The sequence below is a fragment of the Nicotiana attenuata genome, unplaced genomic scaffold (genome assembly GCF_001879085.1).
Source record: "Nicotiana attenuata strain UT unplaced genomic scaffold, NIATTr2, whole genome shotgun sequence".
Taxonomy (NCBI): Eukaryota; Viridiplantae; Streptophyta; class Magnoliopsida; order Solanales; family Solanaceae; genus Nicotiana; species Nicotiana attenuata.
The window spans coordinates 115,498-128,252 of NW_017670829.1; the positions used below are offsets into that span (position 1 = coordinate 115,498).

The 12,755-nt window shown below is 40.8% G+C and overlaps 1 protein-coding gene across 1 annotated transcript; it reads right to left on the bottom strand.

The window, feature by feature from the left end:
• Positions 1-3,322: 3,322 nt before the first annotated feature.
• LOC109243733 (3-ketoacyl-CoA synthase 3-like) lies at positions 3,323-4,970 on the bottom strand. The gene has a single exon (XM_019410714.1). It carries the CDS (start codon positions 4,848-4,850, stop codon positions 3,453-3,455), a length of 1,398 nt encoding a protein of 465 aa, XP_019266259.1. The 5' UTR covers positions 4,851-4,970; the 3' UTR covers positions 3,323-3,452.
• Positions 4,971-12,755: the final 7,785 nt, after the last annotated feature.

Below are 12,755 nucleotides of genomic sequence, written 5' to 3' on the forward strand. Positions count from 1 at the left end.
ACGTATATTTGAATAAAATAGTTGTTTTGCCTTTATTTGTGTACCTTTTGATTTTCATTGTGATGAGTCCCTGACCTTTTTAACCGTGAATCCAAATTTGCAAGTTTGGGCGAGGTTGACTGCTGATTTGCCAACTCAGGCGGAACTAACCTTAATTTAGGCGAGGTCGAATTTAAATTCGCCATCTTGGGCGAAGTCAGTTTTGACTTATATGCTCGAGCGAGATTGAATTCCGACTTACCAATTTAGGCGAAGTTAATTTTTTCATATGTATTTGGGCGAGGTCGAACGTGGAGTTGCCAACTTGGGTGAAAGTTTGACTTATATGCTCGTGTGTGGTCGAAATTGGAGTTGCCATCTTGGGTGGAGTCAACTTCTAACTTATATATTCGAACAAGGTCGAGATTCGATCTGTTGATTCGGGTGGGAAAATTTTTACTTTTACCTGGCGGTGGCCTATGGCCGTAAGGGTGTTAATTCGAGCTAGGTCCAAATTGTAACCAGTTGTAGATTCGAGTGAGGTCGAACCTTCCTTTCATATGGCGAAGGCCGATGACCGTAAGGGTGTTATTTCGAGTTAGGTCGAAATTGTAACCCGTTGAAATTCGAGCGAAGTCGAACTTCTCTTTTGGCAAAGGCCGATGACCGTAGGGGTGTTATTTCGAGTTAGGTTCAAAGTGTAACCCGTTGTGAATTCTAGCGAGGTCGAACTTCTCTTTTGGCGAAGGCCGATGGCCGTAGGGGTGTTATTTCGAGCCAGGTCGAAATTATAATCCGTTACAAATTCGAGCGAGGTCGAGCTTCTTTTGGCGAAGGCCGATGGCCGTAGGGGTGTTATTTCGAGCAAGGTCGAAATTATAATCCGTTACGAATTCGAGCGTGGTCGAAGTTCTCTTTTGGCGAAGGCCGATGGCCGTAGGGGTGTTATTTCGAGCAAGGTCAAAATTATAACCCGTTACAAATTCGAGCGAGGTCGAACTTCTCTTTTGGCGAAGGACGATGGCCGTAGGGGTGTTCTTTCGAGCAAGGTCGAAATTATAACCCGTTGTGTTATTTCTATTGGAGAACATTACTTGTCGCCGTGTTGTTTACGCGTGCGTCGGGGCAAGTCCTGGTTTGCTTAATTTCGCTTTCGTTTGGAGAATACTGTGTGTTTCCTGGGTGAGTCCCGGTTTGATTAATTTTGCTTTCATTGGAGGATGCCGCGTGTTTCATGGGCGAGTCCCAGTTTGCTTAATTTTTCTTTCATTGGAGATTGTTTTTCAATAGTCGATCTGTACCCAGCCATTTCTGTTATTTGTAATATGGTGCGGCTTAGAGGGTTTTGCTCGGTCGTTACTCGCGAGACGGCATGGCACGGAACCTTTTCCTGGGGTGTTTTGGCGGCGTTCGTCCCTTGCTCGCGTCCTATGCGAGTGCTCGTGTTCCTGACCAACAAAAGAGTGCGATAAGATAAACCCAAACGAAATCGTCTGTTACCTCAGCCTGGCAAGTCGGTGAAAGGAGGAGAGGCTCTGTAGGGTTACTCGCTTCGCCTCGTACTCGAACAATGGTTTTTGATTTGGCAGCCATGTTTGGCTTCACCATTTAATCACGTCTAGACTTCTCATGAGTTGGGTTTACCTCACCCGTTGGGACACCGAGGCCGAGTCCCAGCCCGATGTACGCAAATAATAAGGGAAACATGTTATACTTTGTTCATAAATCATCTAGTGTGCGTGATACGAAAATAAGGCAGGATGTGCCTGCTATTTCAAAGGGTCACGCAGTAGGCTATCATCCCTTCCCAAGGAGTGGAAGTACAGGTCGGTATACAAGGTGAATACATCGCATGGGATTGCGGTTACGCCAAGCGCATAGTGACCATGGTTCTACTTCAGACATGCATATGACCTGCCAAACCCATCATTACAGGTGAGGCATGGGTCTCGTATAGATATCGGTCATGATTTTTATTTTGTGTAGGGATCTGACCTAGATTGGTACGATTATCTCAAAAACTTATCTACCATTCTTTTCGAGTTGGTGTTGCTACCGAGATGGTGAGGTTGTAACAGCCTGGAAGTAATACTTGGCTGGTTCTAGATCTAAAGGAAACTAAAAAATTTGTCTAAGAAATTCCCCACAGACGGCGCCAAATTGTTTGACCAAACAGTGTTAAGCCTTTTAATTAAACCAATTAATGACAAAGTAGAGAGTAAATCCTAGCCAAACATAATCAACTTTAGATCTAAGCATATTGAATACTAGAATCAAATGAGGCTGAGTTCATATAACATTTCTTAGAATGATTAAAAGACATCAAACGTAAATGATAAGCTTACATGTTTGATATATTGCTCTGTATTTGTAAAAGCAAAGAAGATAAGGAACGAATCTCGTTGATAACTATGAGATCTAGCTTTATTGATTCAACAATGGCGTTTACAAAGGTTTTTAACCCGTAATCTAGTCTTCTTACTTTGTTACTCAGAGGTCTCCTCCAAGTCTTCAGTTTCTTTTTTCCCTTTCGGGACCCCCCCTTCTGCTTTCTCTCTCATATATATACTACCCACCTTCCACTTTATCCAACGTCTTTAACCAACATGCCCCTTTTCGACTATCTTCCTCTTTACTTGCTCAAGCATGACCGCATATATTCTGCTGCGCAAGCCTTCCCGATGGCTCGATCTCGGTAGTGGCCGAGGCGCTTGTCGCCATTACGCCTTACGGGTACGTCCATAGCTTGGTCGACCCCTTACCGTTCCCTTAATGGTAATTTACTTGTGGTCAGATTTTGACCCATACACAAATACTACGTCTAAACATCCAAATCCAGCATGATGTTGGATTAAAACAAATGTGATTAATGGGGAAGGAATTATGAGTTAAGTGATAATTTAGGGTCAGATTAGAAATTCACTCACAAAAGTAATTAGTAATTAGTATGACATAATTTTAATTTTTATTTTTAGCTGAGATTGACTGTTCCCAAAAGAAATAAAAGAAGTAAATCGACGGACCGACCATCTAGTGAACCTGCCAATTGACCAAAAGGTCTGTCTCATAGACAAAAGTTGCATGTAGCGCTCAATTGTTCCGAACTCTTGTCTTATAAGGAGAACTAACTTATGCGCACATTAAAACTAGAACTTATGCCTGATGGGCACAAAAGTCATTTTCAAGAATTTCGCTAAGTAGGGCTAACCCCTTAAAGTGTCTTTTTTTCTGCAATATCTTGCTTTATTTTTTATATGGTTGGATTAAAAAAGAATTGCTACATCAACTAAAATAACCATAAAAAATACCATCTAAATATGTAGAGTGACTTTGTAGGTCAAGATGACAAATATAAAATTATCATTTATTTATTACAAAACAAAGAAAAAAAATTTCTTGAACAATATCCATTAATTGAGTGACAATTTGAGATATCAACTACAACAAAAAGACAAAAATTAAAAAATGAAAGCTCAAGGGAAAGCGAAGCCATCAGGAAAACAGAAGGTGTTTGGATCTTCATCTTGAATCCACCCAAACTTCTCCAAAAATGGATTAGTTGTATTTTTTGGTGGATAATTATCAATGCAATTTTTCCAAGCATTTCCATCTCTTAAATCTCTTAACACTTCCCACAAACAACTATTACACTTAAACCCTGCACCAAAGCTTATCATTAGCACTTTATCACCTTTCTTTAATCTTTTTTTAGCCTCCATATAACCCAATACATACCAAAGACTACTTGCTGAAGTGTTACCAAATCTATGTAAAGTCATTCTTGCTGGCTCTAAATCATACTCATTTAGATTCAAATTTGTCCCAACTCCATCAATTACTGCTTTTCCTCCTGTATGAAGGCAAATATGATCCACACCTGTTTTGAAATTGATCACTGGCCTAGCTCCTCCTTTTGTTGAATCCCAATTCATTTTTCTAACAAGTGACACAATTGCAAATCTAAGTAACTCTCTCACTGGAAGAATTAAGGGTGCAATTGTTTTCAAATTATCGATTAGTGCCTTCGTCGCGGCCTTTGGTAGTGTTTTATCAAGGTGAAAACCTATGTGACCTTGATCATCTTCTTTTTGTATACAACTATCATAAGCTTCATCTTTTGCACCATGGTGTGTTCTAACTAGGTGTTTCAACTTGAACATAGCCTTATTTTTCAAAGCCACTTTGTTTGTCAAGAGAATTGCAGATCCTCCTGACCTAAACAAACAATTAGCAAGAATCATAGATCTATTATTCCCTACGTACCAATTTGGACTCAAGGACTCAGATGTTACCATAAGTGCAACCTTGTTCTTCTCATTCTTGAAAATATTTTCCACGATATTTATCGATATGAGACTAGCACTGCATCCCATCCCAGTGATATTATATACCTTGATATCTTCCCTCATCTTGTAATAATTGATTATTCGACCAGCTAAAGAAGGCATACATGTTAACATGGATATATTTACCACGAGAACATCGATTTCACTAGGGGAAATTCCATTTCTTTTCAAGAGCTTGTCAATAGTATCATGGAAAAATTCTTCCATTTCCAAAATTCCATCTTCATATGTAGGACAAGCTTCACGTCTATAAAAGACATTTCTTGGTGCATATGTTTGTTCACCAATGCCTGAGCTCACAATTGCTTTTAAGAGAAACTTGTACTCATTTAAGCCAAGATGTTTGTTTCTCCTAATAATTTCACCTGAAAATCCTGTGCTAAGCATTCGATCATCGGTTGGCTTGTGACATTCGTAGTCCAAAATGTAACAATTTTGGTGTCTCTTTTGATCAATAATCTTCCATATCAAGAAGAGGAGATAAAAGAAAGGAAGACCATAAAACAAAATGGAGATGACATCCATGAGAAAGAGAAGAAGGATCAAAGACTAAAGGATAAAGAGAGAGGTCTTTTTGTACGTCAAACACTTGTGTTTTTTTAGTGATGAGAAATCTAATTCAAAGTCTGAGTATAAAAAGAAGGATCCAAGTTGGCACATGCGACTAAATACTATTGGAAAATAGATACTTATATTTGACTTCTCTCAACTCCCACCAACTGACCGGTGCTTGCCCCTAACAAATCTTTATTACAGGGATATATATATTATCATACACATTAGGTATAAAAGAAAGAAAGATTAACTTCTAGCAACTTTCTGAATAAATTAACAAAAACAGACAACTTTATTACAGGCATATATATCATACACATTAGGTGTAAAAGAAAGAAAGATTAACTTCTATCAACTTTCCGAACTTACAATAACTGACAATCTTTATTACAGGGCAATATATACACATTATTACGTGCTACTATTTTAAGTTTTAAATATGTTTAGGCATTTCTTGTACTATTTTGTTAAGAACATTGTCTCCTATCTATTTGGAAAAATACAAAAGGTTGCAATTAATGGAACATGTATAGTTAATAATTATGAATACGCAGCTAGTAACCACTGTTGGAATTTTAAGCTTGGTGTAGCTTAAAGAGGGTGAATGGGAAATGGAGGGAAAATGAAATATTTGAGTTTCTCTCTTTGGCAAAGGGACATTGTCCCATATTGGAGAAGAAAAGACTTTTGATGGGTATATATACAATTGCTCTTCTTCTAGTTCTAAAGAGTTAAGAAGAAGGCAAGTCTCGCGCCGTCATCGTCGTTCGCTCGGCTCGGCTTCAGCTTCGGTCAACGATTGATTGATTAATCTTTTGGGACAAAATTTCTTTCAATTATTTAATTAATTAGTTAAATTAAATAACAAAAATTCAATCTGGAATAACCCATGACCCGCAACCCGGTTCAGTCTGGTCCTTTTTCTGTTTCCCGCAATATTTCTTCCCACCTGTTCCAACAGCTATGGCCGTTTCTGAAAGGTTGCAAACCTTTTCAGAAACAGTGCCAAATGGTCTATAAATATGCCTTGAATCCCAGAATCTTTACTTACGGAATTTTCTGATTATCTTCTTCTTCTTCTTCTGCACTATTTTCCAGTGTGCTTTACGACCATTGAGTGGTTCGAAGTTCACTGGAGTTTTGGTACTGTTGGCCCAAGTTCAGGTGAAGTTTTGAAGAATGACAAATGAACTCAGTCATGGACTAGGTCCATCATGTGAGGCACAGTATTTATCAACCTATACATGTGAGATGCACGTGAAGGAGATAAGTCTCAGTGATCAAGCAACAATATCTCCTGAACTGATCGAAAAGGTTGCATATTGGATAAGGAGTGAAAGTCTCCTTATGAGAAGAGAACACAATCCGGATAAAGGATAGGGTTGGAGTTTGTGTTGTTCAAGGACTCAACTTCGATGGAAGATCAGCAATTGAGTCTTAATCAAACTCTAATTACTAACTTATTAAATAACAGTGATTGTTCTCTTTTACAGGGATTGCACAAACGCTGAAGTTAAACTAAATTGAGAGCAAAAGAGCGAGGCAATTTTGCAAGCAATTTATGTGAGATTCAAGTGTGCATTCCTGAAGCTACTTGGACAAGATAAAAGAACCAATTCCATTGTGTCTTTCTTTTATTCTAGTTCAATTGTAGTAGGTGATTTAAACTTGTACCTTTCAGCTTTCATAGAAGCAATTGTATTAGGTACTTTGAGTATTCAAGTTAGAGTTAACTTGAAGTTGTCGCAACAGCTGAGGCTGTGTGCCACAATGGGATTAGAGTTTAATCCTTAGGTTTACAAGAGTTTTGTAAATGCTGTTTTGGCTCAATGATTTTAGTGGAAGTTTGGGAAAATCTTACTGAGTAGTAGGTCGTGGTTTTTTCACCTTTTGAGCCAGGTGTTTTCCACGTAAAAATCTCTGTGTTCTTTATTTTATGTACTTTTAATTCCGCAAACAGTAGTAATAAGTACACCTAGAAGAACCAGATTCTTCTAGAGCGAAAATTGAGTACCACACAAATCAGCCCCCCTCTTGTGTGGTATTGACGTTTAGAACATCATTTGGTATCAGAGCAGGTTATCCTTGAAGAGGCTAACACCTTAGGAGAAGATCAACATGAGTGCACCACCTGGGAACTGGGAAGGGCAATCCACTGCTAGGCCTCCATTTTTCAATGGTCAGTACTATTCTTGGTGGAAGAACAGGATGAGAGATCACATCATAGGGGAAGACTATGAACTCTGGGACATAGTCACTGATGGTCCCCTAGCAACCACAAAGAAGAATGCTGAAGGAGTTGATATGCCAAAGACAATGGCTGACTGCACTGCTGAAGACCTGAGGAAGTGGGAGAAAAATGCTAAAGCCAAGAAATGGCTTGTGTGTGGACTAGGTCCTGATGAGTACAGCAAGAAAGCTGATCACACATATCTCACTCTAGAGGAAAACTTAGGAAAAATGAAGGATGAATTGTATCAAAAGGATGAACTAATTAAAGTCCTAAAAGAAGATCTAGGAAAAGTGAAACATGAACTAGACAGAACTTGCAAATGGAACAAGGCCTCTAACGCACTCTCTTGGTTGCAAGAGCATCACAGTAGCAACAAAAGAGGACTTGGCTATTGGACTCAAGCACCAAAGTGGGACCCTAAAAGCAAGTACCTCACACTTCTTGAGAATAAAATATGCACACATTGTGGCAAGACTGGCCATTACAAAAATGAATGTAATGCAAAAGTAAAGGCCCGTCAAAAGAACAAAGCTTTTGTTCAAGAGAAAAGTAAGCTGCCTGGATGGGCAAGAAGGAATTTAATTCATCCTTTTGCCTATAGAAAGGGACCCAAACTAGTTTGGGTTCCTAAGACTAACCCCTGATTTCTTTTGTAGGTCCAAGTGAAAGGATGTGTAACGACTCGACCGGTCGTTTTGAGTCCTAGCGCTCCGTTCAGCAGTCGGAGGCCATGAACAGCTTCATTTCAGGCATTACGACTTGTGCGCGTGGTCGGAATTGAATTCCGGGAAGTCCAGAGTTGATTTGGAAAGAGAATTCTCATTTCGGAAGCTTAAAGTTGAAAGAATGAACTAGGATTAGAATTTTAAGTAAACGACCTCGGAATCGGGATCTGAAGGTTCCAGCAGGTTCGTATGATGATTTCGGACTTGGGTGTATGCCCGGTGCGGGTTTTGGATAACCCGGGAACATTTTGGCGCCTAGTGCGTAGCTACTATTATGCTATTGTCCGGGTAGTCTAGGACCTAAAAGCATGCTATACTTGGATTAATGGTAAACTTATTGACGACTTGAATTGCTTAAATCACCTTGGATTAGTAAATGAATTTAAAAAGGGATTAAACGTCATTTTCTCGAATTGTTAAAAGGGAATTTGTTTAATTTGGACCATGTCCCCCGATAAATCTTGATTGACTGTTTGAGCATGTATCTCTATGTGTGCCTGCATCACATGCATGATTCGCGAGCAGGGTGTGTGTTTATTTTATGTTGACCGCGTCGCAGGTTAGTTCGCGAGCGGGGTAATATATGCATCTATAGGCGCGCCGTCGACCCTCGGCAAGTGCACAGTTTATTTCTGTTGGATCGGGCCGTCACCTCGGTGTGATTTGCGCATGTTATATTGTTGCTTGAGAATTTTAAATGTGAATTGTGCCCTTCGTGGCTTGATATAAATTGATAAGACAATAAAGAGTAAACCTTGAAATTCCTTGATTATTTGTTGAAGGAGTTTACCTGTTTTCTGGCTTCGTGAATTAGGACTGCTATATAAATCCATGATTTCCTCACATTTTTAGTATATTGTCAATTGACCTCCGGTAAGTGTCGAAGTTGACCATCTCGTCTCTACTTCTTCGAGACTAGAATGGATACTCATTGAGTACACGTTGTTTCCGTACTCATACTATACTTCTGTGCATTTTTGTTGCACAGGTATATTTATCGCTAGCAGCCCACTAGGCATAGCAGCACGGATGATTCGGGGACTAGGTGAGTTGCATTATTCGAGGCGGCCCGCAGCTAGTAAAGTCCCTTCCAACAAATTATATTTTCTTTCTGTCCACTGTATTCCAGACGGATGTTGTATTGTATTTTATTTCCTTATCAGTAGATGCTCACGCACTTGTGACACCGGGTTCTGGGATGGTTTTTAAATATTTTGTATTGGTTACTAGTATTTAACTTGAATTGAAGAAGTTATCTTTTACTTATGAAATTTAAAGGAAAATCTTGGTTTTTAAAGTTGTTAAAATTGGAGTTTAATTAAGTAGTTGGTTGGCTTGCCTGACAGCGGTGTCCCGCGCCATCACGACCCTTAGCGGATTTTGGGTCGTGACAACATGGTATCAGAGCACTAGGTTCCTAGGGTCACACGAGTCATGAGCAAGTCTAGTAGAGTCTCGCGGATCGGTACGGAGACGTTTGTACTTATCCTCGGGAGGCTGCAGGACTGTTAGGAGTACTTCCCTTCTTGATTCCTTATCGTGCGATTTGATTCCTGTGAGGCTTATGCCTTTGTTTCCTTCCTACTCAACCTTATGCGACGCAAAGCGCTTGTTATAAATCGAGAATTGAAGAGTCATGATGGTATTACGGATGTGATACAGGATGTTTCTCCTGGTATAGCTGATCAGATTATTATCGTCGCTTTGTGAAAGAATACTTTATTGTTTCAGCTCAGTAACGGTACTTCTGAGAGCTTTAAGGCTAGGCACAAGTTGCCATGATGCTTATGAATGACTGTCCCGCAGTAGTGATATGATGGTAGGATGTTGCCCACGTGTCGGGGCAGTGAACGACTTGAAGGGAGGTTTACTTAGTGCATAACCAAGAGATTCAGTATTTTATTCCTGGCAGGGGAAAGGCAATCGAACCAAGGATGGTCAGATGTGGGCTGGTAGAAGTAATGAGACTTGGTATTTGCAAGCGTAGTGGAGTCTTCTTCAATGATGGGGTGTCGTTGTCCTAAATGAACGTATTAAGTTTGTCGGTGTTATGATCTGCTACCATTCTCCTTTGGGGCAAGATATTGTGAAATAGTATTGGAGATACAACTGTCAGATATAGCAGGGTGCGAAGGTTCAGGATTGAATCAGTATTTCTAATGTTGGCGGTTCGAGAAGGGTGACCTTCGGAAAGGTTTAAAGTTAGCAGCAATTGTGGGCTCAAGTGCTATGAAGATAGATTTTATTAAGGCAACAACCGAGCAGCAAAAGATGAGAAAAGCGTGCGGGAAGTGTCACGCGGAGTTTTAAACTTCTAAAAGGCCAGGTGTATGAAGCAAAGGTCAGGTAGCTGATTAAAGAAGTGAGTTTGCCCAAAGAGGGAGAGCGGCGGATGCTGTATATGGGCTTGGTGGTAGGATGGTTACGCACCTTAAGGAAGTCTGGAGCGATTTGGGGATTATAGTGGCTGGCGATTGAAGCCTACAGATCTAATTTGAAGTAGAGGCTCTTGTGCGGCAGGAGATTTAATATAACGGAAACGAGTCGCCTAAATGAAGAAGGATGCAGCATAACCTTGAAGTGGAAGGACGTTGCCGCATATTTAAATGATGTCCATGAGGGGCAAATGGCCCTGTGTAGTTGGAAAGTGAGCTCAGACTCAGGATGGGGTATTGATGTCGTAATGATTGTACCCCGTGTAGCAGCGCTGGGAGATGTCGGGAGTGATTTCTACGGGTAGTTCATCCCTGTGAGCAGGTTAGCGATCGCGTGGTTGGCGAGCTTCTGCGAAGCATTCTATTGGTTAATACAGCGAAGGGATTGGTCGTGCGAAATGTTGTTGACGATTCTGAGTATAAAAAAAAGGTGGGGGGTTCTACAGTGAGATGTCGAGCATGTTACCAGTGGATTGCGCAAGGATTATGTCAATAGGAGATTAAGAATCCTGGTAAATTCCAGAGTTGAGTAATAGTGGCTTCGAGCTAAGTGGGAGAGTCCCACCGCCTTTGATGGGGTTGCATGGTTAATTACTTGCGAGGTTTCTGGTGATTAGCATATTGATGGGATATTTCAGCTAAGGGAAAGGAACATAAGTGGTAATTCGAGCTAATGAACTGTCGAAATGCATGCTATGGTTGGCCTTATTGGCTCATGTTCAGACTTGGGGAAGGATTCAGAATTTATGCCTTGTATAGATGCAGGTTTCAAAGGAAGTAATTCCGCCGGGTGCCTCGTCGAGAGGGTATTCATGTGTTATAAGATTTATGGAGCTGATTATATTCGGGACCAAGTCAGAGCGGGTGGCTCTCAGTAACGGTCCTAACGGATTCGAAAGAGGTAAAGTATGGTGCCTAATGATTTCGAGCCTATAAGTACAGTTAAGAATCAAGCTTTGCAGCAGCTTGTGAATGGAGGCTCAAAATGTTCTATGATGTTTTGACTTGCAGTATAGCACTTGAGAGAAAGATGAGGAAGGACTTTGGATTCGTAGAAGGATTAGCAGAATGGGCATATCAGTTGAGGGTGCGAATATGCGCGCAAGGAAGGTATGAAGTGGTTCGCGGGATTCGGGACAACATGGTCTCGTGATTCGAGGTCACTCGAGATGGGTGCAGATGGAGTATGTTATGTGTTGGGTGGAGTTAGTATCATCCCTAAGGCAATCAAGGATAAATTGGAAGAAGGTAGATTGATTAGCCATAGTTGAATTTGGCCTATTGGTGTTAGTGATCAGTCCCCTCAGTAGGATCGAGTTATGCAAGTGATTTGGGACGGTACGTATCAAGTTTGTCAGCCGCCGTAATTGATGTTATTCATGAGCATTCTATTGTTATGGCTTGTTATGCGGAAGCAGATTCCGGAAGGGCTATGGTGGCTTAGACCACTACTTAGAGATTTGCGCATTCTACGGTTATGAGAATTCACCTGTATGACATTATGGCTCTCCTGAAGTGAGCTAAGTGAAAAGTTTTTTATATGATGAAGTGCTAACCTATTAGTGGCTCCGAAGCCATGATGAAAGAACGAGTCCTATTGTATATTGGCATGTGAGTTCAGTGAGTGGTATGGAATTTGGAGTGAAGATCAATGTAGCAGTTCGGTGTTGACAAGGATGTCACAAGCTCGGATGAGCGGGAAGGGAGTTTCGATGTTTAAGGTAAGCTGGTATTGTCTTCAGCGTCACCTGAGATCGGTGTTGGTGAAAAGGGTCTTTGCGTCCTGGTTAATGATTCTTGATCGCTTTTCAGCGTTAGTGCGGTCGGTGGTTTGGAGGTACGACCCAACTATTTGTTATGGTAGGTTGTGGGAGCGTGTCCCCCAGGAGGATTGTATAAGTGTGGCAGGTAGTCACTTGATTGATTGAAGAACTTAAACCGAGTATGAAGATTTGTGATGATATCGATAATTTGAAAATATGTGCCTGGAGGGCACCCAGTTACTGAGTTGTGGACTGTGGATGAGTACTCCGGTTATGATGGTTGTCCTTGTGTGTTATGAGAAGAGGGAAATTAGTATGGACCTTTGAAAGGTTATTGACTTAGTTTGATATGATCAGGATCGACTTGAGGTCGGTGGATGAATTTAAATGTGAATATGGGCTCTATGTCAGGCCAGTTGTGTTCATTTCAGTAATGTGCTCCTTGTGGAGGAGTAGTCAGGGTGTTATTCTACTGTCAGATATTTCGTGTAATGATACGTTGCACCGTGTGAGTTGTGAGACGGCTTGAGAAATTGCTTATGTGTTGAGGATCCGCGTAGAGATGATGTTATATGAGTAGGATGCTTTTGAGATTAATCGTATATCGCGCCTCAGTCGTGCTTGAGTTTTGTGGCTTCTGGCGCTATATGTCTCCCCAGGGATGGAATTATGCACTTAGTGTGCTTGTGACCGATATTCGGTATATTATTGAAATGAGC

What these genes read in the sequence shown, in the direction of transcription:
- LOC109243733 (XM_019410714.1), bottom strand. Translation starts at nt 4,850, where the DNA reads ATGGATGTCATCTCCATTTTGTTTTATGGTCTTCCTTTCTTTTATCTC.